The sequence below is a fragment of the Anoplopoma fimbria genome, chromosome 9, assembly GCF_027596085.1.
Source record: "Anoplopoma fimbria isolate UVic2021 breed Golden Eagle Sablefish chromosome 9, Afim_UVic_2022, whole genome shotgun sequence".
NCBI lineage: Eukaryota > Metazoa > Chordata > Actinopteri > Perciformes > Anoplopomatidae > Anoplopoma > Anoplopoma fimbria.
In genome coordinates, this window is record NC_072457.1 from 6,054,032 (window position 1) to 6,065,465 (window position 11,434).

At 38.7% G+C, this 11,434-nt stretch overlaps 1 protein-coding gene across 1 annotated transcript; it reads right to left on the minus strand.

Annotated features, from left to right (window-relative positions):
* Positions 1–626: 626 nt before the first annotated feature.
* cdc37 (cell division cycle 37 homolog (S. cerevisiae)) lies at positions 627–10,162 on the minus strand. The gene is given in 9 exon segments (XM_054603744.1): positions 627–782; positions 5,516–5,653; positions 5,816–5,887; positions 7,393–7,575; positions 7,698–7,820; positions 7,907–8,022; positions 8,252–8,357; positions 8,444–8,740; positions 10,049–10,162. Coding segments are annotated over 9 exon segments (1,305 nt in total).
* Between the last annotated feature and the right edge of the window lie 1,272 nt (positions 10,163–11,434).

Sequence of the window (11,434 nt, forward strand, 5' to 3'; positions counted from 1 at the left end):
GGCTCGTTCTGGGCCCCAGGGCGGAGCGTTCCGGAACCCAGGCAGCAGAGCAGGTGGAGAGCCAGGACCGGAGAGGTCAAGGGTCACTGCAAGGTCAAACCGGGGTCAGACCGGGTCACAACCGGCCCCCATCGGAGCTGACTCAGCCAGCCAACCACCTCGTATCGCGCCCTCTCCACACCTCAGACTCCAGATGGCTGAAACAGGCGTCCAACCGGCCGTTTAATGCTGAAAGTGCATTTAAATGCCCCTCAGAGGCTACAGGCTCAGTCGGAGGTGGACGACCTTATTTGATCTGTTGTCTTTTTTTCCCAAAAAGCCACAGGTGGAAGAAAAGGAAAAATCTAGATGAATATTCTCACTCCATTTTAGTGTAAACTACGAGTTTCTGGGAAAAAACATGTCCCCCTTCATGTCGTCTTGCTTTGGCCAGACGAGCCAATGGGACGTCGCTGCTGATGAAAACCTTTTCCCAAGTTTTCTCAAATGTTTATCCAACTTGGAGAATTGTTCGCATGACATGTCCCAGTTGTAAACCTGATCCCACATGAATGCAAACGATCAATAATCCAGATCCAGCTCGTGGGAGGATTTGTTGCAAGTCTCTGCTGTCTCAGATCAGCTTCTCATTGTCTGACCGGTCGGTCGGATCCACATTCTGCATAGGGAGAGGTGTTAGATATGATCGGCTCATCTGGGGAGGTCCGGATGTCAGAACTCCAGGTGTGATATGCCGGGATCCATCCTTGAATACGTCTCAGTGTGTCCTCTTGTAGATTCCCCTGTAAGAAAAACAGATGGTAAGAGTTAACATCAAGCTCATTTGAGTCATCTCCCTTCTCTTAGAACTCTCTGTCCTGCTTTCATCCTTTGAATTCATCTGATGCATCATCAAATATGAGAAAATCCTTTCCTCATAAATACAAACACACTCTTTTAGTAAGCTTGGGAGGCATATTTGGATTTGAATGCCCATTGTTTTCCACAATACAAGGCTCATGCAAGAAAAAAACTAATAACAGATTGTTGACTATTATCCAAACCAACGATTGGTCGACTAATAAAAGTCAAATATTGTTGGTTATTTTGAGCGTTGCAGGAGCCGTACCTACATTGTGGCTAATTTTCTGAGCAGACACTGCAACACCAGAGCTCTCTGATGTTATATAATTACTGTGAGCAGTCCGAGGTGACCTAATTCCATTGGATAGGACAGATTCGGCATATCAGAGTGTTTCGGATATGAGCTGGTGCACAGACTGATAGTGGTGGAGACGACTTTTACCAGGGGTCATGAAGAACACACCCACTCAATGAAAGCACTCTGACACCAGCAGTCTGCACAGAGAAGAAAGAAATCAACACATGCAGTGACACAGTGACATATATATGCACAGACAATGGCAAATATTAGCACACACACACACACACACACACACACACACACACACACACACACACACACACATGGCTTCCACCAGTACCACCTGCTCTACAGATAAAGCAGCTTATAAAACCAAGCAGCAATGCATCAATATGCAGCTCAACTAGCAGCCTGCAATTCTGTTACAAAACCCCCAAAATATATATAAATATATATAAATATATATAAATATATATAAATATATATATAAGAGACAATGGAACCATGCGGACACGAGGACAGCCCTGCCGTCATGCCTGTCTGCACGCTCACTGCAAGAATAGATATGTGTCAGACGCACACACATGCACACACACACACACACACACACACACACACACACACACACACACACAGCAGCATTTAAGAATAAAAAAAAAAAAAAAAACATCCTCTCACCTTGATCGCCTCAAGATCAGTGGTAAGATGGGCCCCGTCTCTCGCTCCTCACCCGTCCGTCCTTCCCCTTCTCGTTCCCCGCTCCCTCCGTCCTCTCTGCAGACCAGCAGTGTGTCACCACCACCACGGAGAGAGATACAACAAAAACACACACACACACACACACACACACACACACACACACACACACACACACACACACACACACACACACACACACACACACACTTGGCGTCTTCATGAATATCCAGCGGCTTCACCAGCCTCCTCCCTCCCTCTCCTCTCCTCTCCCCCTGCCACAGTGGTCTCCCCCAGCATCCCCCCACCACCACCACCACCACCACCACCACCACAGCCTCCTCCGTGGAGAAGCCCATCTCCCATCTCCCATCTCCCTTCTCCCCTCCCTCCTGCACTGTGTGTCCATTATTCCTCTCCTCCTCTCTCCATCGGTACCCCCCATACCTTTTTTTTTTAAAAAAAAAAATTTCTTTTCTTCTCTAATAGCAGTGCACACACTGATTCTCTGCTTCAATAGGCGTCATTTCTCTCCATTATAGCGTCTCATACACTGAGCAGATTTTTTTTTTTTTTTTTTTTTTTTAATAATAGCAACACACCGCTCACATGAAAAGAAAACAAGAAATCATAATAAAGGAATCATGCATCCTGATACTCACCCTCTGTTTTCTCCTCACATGTCCTTTTACAGTCATTCAAGGACATGCGGGACATTTCAGCCTCCAGAATGGGATTCATGCTTTTCTTTAGGGATTTTGTTTCATCTTGAACATTATGGAATAAATGTGTTCATGGACAGTGAGCTAACAAAGCTGGAGAACAAAGAGCAACAAGCGTTTGGGTTTATGCAACACAAACGAGGACAAACGAGGATGCAATTAATGATTATTTTTATTATCAATAAATCATCAGATTATAGACAAAACAAAGGATCACTTCATTGAGAAAATAAAGTGTCAGAAAATAGTGACGAACTTTAAGATAATCAGTTTACATTCATGTAAAATCCAAGTAAACTAAGCAATTCCTCTCATTTGATAAGCTAGAACAAGAAAATATTTGACATTTTGTTTGAAAAAAATGACTTTAAATGATAAATAAATGACCAAAATATTTTCAGATTACTTTTTAGTCCATTGACTGAGCTTGTTATTGTTTCTTTACAGTTGTGTCAAACACAAAATGTCAGTAAAACAGCATCAGATGATCAAATACACCAATTAGAGAGAGAACCTGTTCCTTTTTTCCTGTTCAATGCCTTTCATAAAATTAGTACCACGTTCACACATCAGGAGACGACCTGACTGTGACTATAACAACCACACATTGATCTGAACATACAAATAAACACACCCCGAGCAGCTCTGCATGGAGCTGTGACGCTGTTCTGCTTCTCTCTGGGCTTTTATAGGCATTATCCAGATTTGATTTATGCCTCGGGCCTGCGCTGATTGTTTTCCATTTACAAAAGTGACTGCTCATAGAAGCTTTGCCTCAAAAGAAATCCCTGCACAGACCACTAAGTCAAACCCACCGATTAATTTCGACAGAGAGCGACAAAGCAATTAATTATGCAAGTTAATAATTAATTATTAGAGAAGTATGGCAGAATATGAGTCAGGACTCACAGCAACTAGGGGAAAAGTCAATAAATAAACAGTTTATATGCAAATACTAAATAAAATGGATTGCTTGTGAAAAACCTTGACAGGGACACACAAAAAATGATTCGGTATTGTGACAACTTAAATCACAAAGATGGATACAAACTATTTAACTTGGACTTGCACTCAGTTGGACGGACTCTTCAAGCCATCTTTTCATTTCATTTCATTTTTCATGCAGAAATGTCAAACTTTTCTAGTTTTATAGTTCCAGCTTATTAAAAAAAATGATTTAAACCTACATTTGCAAAGCTATTTTAGGCTTTGTGGTTATAATGAAATCCAATTTAACAGAATCTTGACAACCTAAAATTAATTTTTGAGGTTGATACCAGCATTGACATTTGAGAGCTACAATACCGTGATAATTATATATGATATGATGTTCATTTTTCTACCTAAATGATCTGAAACATATCAATACTGCAATATCTTGATACTTAACGCCTGGCATATATCTGTACAACTGCAATAAGCAGTTCTCTGTCTGTATTTCCTAAAATCCAATGATTTAAACTCAAAACAGCAAAAGGGTAAGAGCCATTGCTACACATATTAATGTTATTACATAAGTTCTGGTATTATTCAAGTTTATACCTCAGTTGTTGTGTAGTTTGTATTTCATAATAGAGGTGGAATATGGCAAGGTTATGTTTCTGTCTGCTATTTTACTGTCATTAAGTGATACAATACAGGCATTTTATTTTTATCAACAGGTATACTGCAGTTTTCAGTGCAAATGGCCAAAACAGATGAAGAATATTGCATTTGCAAGATGCTGTGAAGTCTCCGTAGGTTTGGATTTGATAATAGTGTTTCACCGTGTTATAGTGTTTGATTGTGTTATATTGGGACATGAAGTTTATAGAGGACCAGACAAGAGTCATGTTTTCCTGCCTTCTGTATGAGTCTTCACAAAAGTCAGAACAGAGAAACCTTCTAGACAAGTGGCCTAGAATCGAGAAAATAATATATGTCACTTTCTAATTTAATTAACACCTTTGACGGTCTGAATAAAAAGCTAACTTTAACCCAGTTTAATTAATTATCGCGTATTCCATTGTATTCCTTTGTAAGCGTAACCACAACTGTAATATTCATAATCTGTTGCAAGGGACAACTAAGATTTTTATTAAATCAAACATTATATTTAATTTGGTTGCTAATCGCAAAAGGTTAATTGAGGAAACTAGACGGGTTGGTGTTCATCATCATGTAGTAAATGAGCGTTCAGTCCCCAAACAGACTTGAGATGGCGCTGTTGACTACAGTATGACAACAGACGCAGGCAGATTGTTTGATCTGGAATTGGTAAGTGACTGTGATGGAGTGCTTAACGTTTGTTTTTTAAATTAAAATATGACATTTAGATGATTTGTTTTTAATGTATCTGAGTTGTATATGTCATAGTGTAAGCCAATGTCTGTGTTACTCTCATAAAACCAGATGTCTGTTTTTTTTTAATGGAATCTGTCAAGCTGCAGTTTTCACTCACAAAAGGTGTGAAGAGAAGGAAAACCCATACATAATTTAATAAAGACACTGAGGCCAAATGTAATGGAATATACCTATATTTGCAACTGAGTAACTGTTGTAAATGTAAAATATCAATATTTAGGTGGTAAAATGCCATAAAGAATAACACAGATAAATGAATACAAATTTGCAGGTTCTCTAATGTGAGAGCTATTTTTAGGGTTATTAACACACTACAGGAGTGAATGTGTGATTTGAATCAAATCAGCTGATTCTAAAGACATAAATTCAGAGTGTCTGCAATATGAAATCAGATTGAAGCAAGCCTCAAAGATAGCGTATATAGTCGTTATTTTGTTTACTTGGTTGCACCAAAGCAGCCTAAAATTAAAAGTGAAAAAAGTAAAAGTGCTTTTGTCTTCAAACTTCATATCTTGTGCTCCAGTTTTTGTTAAATATCTCATGGTGGTTTAGTCCATATGCTTATTAAATATGTATATATGTACTTTATGTTGCATGTATGAGGCATTACTTTGTCAACTAATAAAGAATGTTCTCTCTTCTCTTATGAATTGTCTTCCTCCTCATCATCATCATCATCATCACCCTCCCCTGAACCAGGGACCCACAGTCCAGAGTCAATACACCTCCTGAGGTGGTATTTTCCCTCCTGCAGAGAGAAACACAGCGACATCAGTTCAACACACAGAATAAATTAAATGAACAGATGTATTTTGTGCCAATGAAAGACACCTTCTGGTTATTTTTTAGAGTATTTGTATTGACCAGAAATACTATTTTATGGCGAGGCTCATTTAAAAAACACACTCACCCGCAGGTCCAGTTTGCTGATAGCTTCCTGCAGCATCTGAATGTTCTTATCATCAAAGCTCTTCTGTATTTCCTATAATACAGAACGAAAATTATCTAAAATGGTCCAATGAACATACTGTACTGAATTGACGACTGCAGATTGATGTCTCAGCACTGAAAACTGAGTGAGTTTAGTAAAAAATTGCTTGAAGATTATTACTTTTACACAAACCCGTCATTTTTTAAATCTAATTTTACCTTATTAAAATCTTTGTGTCCCTGAGAAGAAGCTGAAAAATGTGTAATTCTAAGGAGAGTACATAATGCTATTTACCGTTCACACAGAGAGCTCATGCCTGACTGGTTTTGTTCATTCTGCTGAGCTGTGTATTGACTTCTCTGATTATCCGAATGTTTTTTTCATATCAACAGACTGAGCAAACACTGACTTCAAAGTCTAGAGACAATGGTTTTTGAAATCTTTTGAAAAAATGTAGTTGCTCACACAGACTACATGACTGTCAAAGTAGACAGATGTTTTAAAATAGATCATATCAGGAGTCATTAACAGGAAGAGAACTCTGAAAAACACATTTTCTCAAAACAGGATGTAAAGAAAATGTAGAAAGTGGGTAGTAGACTGACATTAATAGCTTCCTTCTGCTGCTTAATATAAAAAACATACCTTTACTCTGTGTACACTTATTAAACAATCCTCTAAACACAAGACAATAACTTGTAGCCATGTGGCTAATCAAAACATGGCGGTCATTGATGTGGTGTGTAAACTGGATGAAATGGGAGACACTCAGACGTGTCACTCACAGCCTCCAGGGATGTAGAGCGACCAAACAACGTCTTTTTAAGTTGCTGTGCAAGGTTATATCACATATCGCTGACGAATATTCATAGTGAACATCCTTGTTTACAACGAGTGTACGAATCTCCTATTTTACAGACTTTGTTAGATCTTACCAACCCGTTTTTTATCGACTGGGTTATTTAGAGACCCTTCATTGTATTAGCTTATATAAACAGATAGTTGTCTCAAAACAAACACATATAAATGACAAAACTGCATTTTGTGATCCACTGCACTGAAACACATAATAAGTGACAAGGGCTGAAATGGTCAGAAAAGTTGACCCCTGACCTGCCAAAGACAAAACTGAATTATATCTTTTGCGTTTGTGAATATGGTCTAATGTCTGATTAAAGTTTAAAGTGTTTATAACTGACTGATTTCACTTATAAATTTTTACTGAATTGAAACAAAAAAGGTATCAGTTTGTTACAACTATTGACAACTCGGGGTAAACCTGGTAAAGTATTTTATCGTAGAGGAGGAAAACCAAACTCCATTTAAAAATCTGACAATTAAATATAGCCTGGGTCAGGACAAACATTAAATACATCCTAAAACATTGTCTACATCCCAATCCTTTTGTGTTTGTGTGTTCTTGTAAACTCAGCATTAAAATGAACTAAGATTATTTTAGTTATTTCAAGAAGTGCCCATCTTCTAAACTACTGAACTTCTCCCTGAAATAACCCAAACTTTGCGTATGCTTGCATGTGTGTGTGTGAGTGGTTCACCTTCGGCAGTGATTCATAGACCTCTACGGGGTCTAAACCTCCTGGGCCGAGTCTCTTCTGCCTCTCTTCTTCCTCCAGCTCCTTCATGGCAATCTCCTTACGAATCTGTGCACAGTTGCGGATCCGCTCCTTCAGCAGCTCCAGCTCGTGGTCGAAGGCATCTAGGTACGGCTTGTCCGCAGTCTGATTCATTCACCCGAAAACACTTAATTGGCCAAAATCCCACAAATACACCAAAAAACCAGCTCTTACTGTGAAGAAATGACTACACAAAGATGCAAACAGATGTTTGGCTAGCTACAGACCTTGATCTTTGAAAAGAACTGTCTGAAGCAGCCTCTTGCATCGACCTTAAGTGTCTGAGCGAGATCCAAGATGAACTGCATGACGATGGCCTGGTGGGCGACCTGCTCCATCAGAGCATGTTTCTACAAGTACATGGAGAGGTTACACAGATTTAGGGTTGATTAAGTTGTTTATTAACATGCAAACACACTTTTCTCACAGCACTCACCTCGTCTATCTCAAAGTCGATACAGATGACAACAAGGCAATTGGCCGTCTCATCACACACCAGATGGGGGTTATCTGAGAGATACTTCTGACTGTCGTCCCAGCGCCGCACCATACCTGTTCCACGGAAAAACAAGTCCAGCATGACGCTACATTCACACTGAACTCAAGTGGTTGTGTGTTTTTAACGTGTGAAGTTAATGTAGTTAATGTAGAGCATACAATAAGGGTGGGGTTAAAACAATAACATGAAAGGTCACATTTGAAAAAGAAAAGGGCCAGTGTGAGGCAGAAGGAAGGTGAAGACAAACAAATGCACACAATCACGTCAAGAATAAAAGCATACCAAAGTGTTTGATTTCCTTTGCATGCTTCTCCACAAAGGTCTTGTGCCTCTCCACCTTTTCCTCATCTGTTTCCTCCTTTTCACCAGGCTTTATGTTGAGTACACTCTAGAAAGCAAGATAAACAAAAAAAAAAGATAAATCCGGATTCAGAGTTCCCACTAAATCTTGCATGTCTTGTGACCCTGCCTTACCTTGCTGAAACCTTCTTTGCTGATACTATCGACATCCCAGGGCAGTTTCTTTTCTTCTCGCCGGTGTTCGTCAATCATTTTCTCAAACGACTTTTCATCCTTCTTCAGTTTTTTCACCTCCGCACGGACTTTCTTCAGCTCAGCCTCTCTGTCCTCATCCTCCTCTCCCTCTCTCCGTCCTTCTTCCAGCTCTTTGAGTCGTCCTTGGGCTTCCTCTAAATGCATCTTGCATTCCAAAACGTTACACTCCAGGTCTTCCCCTCTCTGCTGAAACTCAGCCATTCTCTCCAGCCGGGACTGTTGCGGCAGGACAGAATGGATGAGAGTCAATGAAAAAGACACACATGACACAGATGGTGGAAGATGAACAGAGGATGAAGGGGATCAGGTATGGAGAAGAGAAAGTCGGAATTAAGATTCCAAACACGACAGAAAGAAAAACTAGTCTGCCCATGACAGGGAACAAATTACCCAGAAGCTACATATTGCAATATTGTGACTATCAATTATCGAGAAACAATAATGAATCAGTGCCTGATGTGGGAGTAGGGTTTCAAATATATTGTGAAATATATGCCTGTTGCTGGGCAATGAAACATGTTGAGGGCATGAATCACAATGACAAATAGACAAGGGAAACTAGGGGGGGATGCTGGAGACAACAAATCATTTCACTTAACTAGTCATGTGACAGCTCGGCGCCAGCTAAGCTCATTATGTACTCAAGAGACAGAGCCATACAAACTGAGCTTTGACCAATGCATTTAGCAGCCAAACTAGTTCCAGAATATATTTGTTTAGTATCAAGCAACTTGTGATTTAATGCCGCATGATTTGATGTGTAACGCAGTTGGATTGGAACCCCAAAAAACTGGTATATTTATAATTCTGGCAATATTCATTTTCCTATGAAAATACAATTAAGATACAATTAAGATATTGATAAAGGACCCTAAAGGTCCTATCAATATATTGATAGGAAGATTTTACTGTTGAAGAATAAAGTTGTCAATGCTGTCTGACCATGACATAGAACATTTTGGCAAAATAATCTTAACTCAAAGTGCGCTTATTGGCTTCATCCAGAGCTTTTAACTGCATCTCATAATGATGGATATGGATAATGATGGATAATGATGTCCAATTGATGCATTGGAATTCTCTGGAAAGGACTAGTAAGAACACTGTCCATGCACGTGGCTGTAATCACTATTATTTCATAGAATTAACATCAAAATATAACCTAGGCATTTCTTTCTTGTTACTTATCAGCCAACATGTATGACATGACAAAATATCTATCCATCTTAAATCAACTGATAATATTAGCTTGGTCAAGTTTCTGATCATTTCATCTCGAAAAGAAGCAAAATAGATATGGTCACAACTTCTAATAGCTGTGACAGCAAAGTAGATCACTTACAGCTGTCTTTTTCTAGTGTTTTATTTGAATTCCTCTTTATTTTTACACCTTTAAAGTTGTCTGTTGAATTTTGAAATAAGTTTTGAATGTGTTCACTATCTTCTCTATCTCACTCTTTCTCCTTTTTCATAGGCTACACGACTCTAAACTTCACGGCTACCACAAGTTTCACTACCGCTGACCCGGTGTCTCATTCTGAACAGGCTCGGTGTGTCCACGTACGGACTGGTGGCATCTTCATCGTCGGACACGTAGATGTGATCCCAGACACTGTAATCGATCCCCGCTCCGGTCATTCTTTTCTTCTCTTTCCTTCTGTCCCCCTTTCTTTTTTTCCGTTTCAGTTTCAGTTTCAGTCACAGAGTTGTTGCAAACAAGCCGGAGATTGACAGTTTTCCCAATCCTCTTAGCGAGACAGGCAGGCAGCCAAAAGCTGTGTGACGTACTAACAAGTACGTCACTGGTACTAACAAGTACGTCACTGCAGCTCCTGGAATCCAAGCCCACGTCATCAAGAAGCATGGGCTTTGGTTTTTAAATAGTCAAACACATGAACTTACTGCTATTGTGACAAATACATTAATACTAAGGTAATAGTGGAGGTTTTTGATAGTGATGGAGGAAGTATTTAGTCCATTTGTAGCAAATTTGACTATAATTTGACTATTACTTTGTATAGTACTGTCTATATACGTTAGTAATAATATAATATACTATAATAAGTATACTATAATAAGTGTATCATACTTTGTAATGTGAAAAGCAAATAGTTTTGAATAATGTAAAATAAATGCGGTAGGGTATAAAGTAAACTTACAATATTTGCTTCAGAAATGTAACTTAGTGAAGTAGAAGTATAGCATTAAAAGCGTAAAAAACAAATGGATAATGGACAAAATGTATCATTATTTTACATCTTGTAACATTTTGAAATATGTGGCCTAGTATGAACACACCTTTCAGTGTAATTTTAGTCCCCCACTGTGTAAGTTTTTTTTTTGTGTATAAGGTCTTCTTGTTTGTCTGTTTGTGACATGCTCATAGTTTCGTTAAAATTGGTAAAAAAAAAAAAAAAAAAAAAAAAAAAAGATAATTTCAAAACGTTATTTATTTATTTATTTTATTTATACACTTTATTTTTTTTAATTTTGAGCAGTTAGTATCTCAAAATCTGTAGAAGGTAGGAGAGCATTTATGGCTGTAGGAACAGTATTCTCCCAAAAAAACAAGTGCTTAATGGATGGTGAATAATACTATATAATCAGTTTTATTATGGATTTTTAATCAACATGTTATGTCACTGCTTTAGTTTATTTTACCACTGTTTCACTTTCTACATCCTGTCGCCTGTGTGTAGAGCTGTTCAAAAGTGTGCAATTATGCAACTCTAAGCATGAACAAGAGCTGGGCAAGAGTTCCAGGATGCAAAGGTGTTTCCTCTGTAAGTGTTTTCAGTTTTTGGGGCTGGTGATAACACCATAAACATGGACTCAATATTCAGTGAAAGCAAAATAATGTAGTTTCTTTCTCAGTTGTACGGTTGTTGTACATAATTGTTCACTAGGACG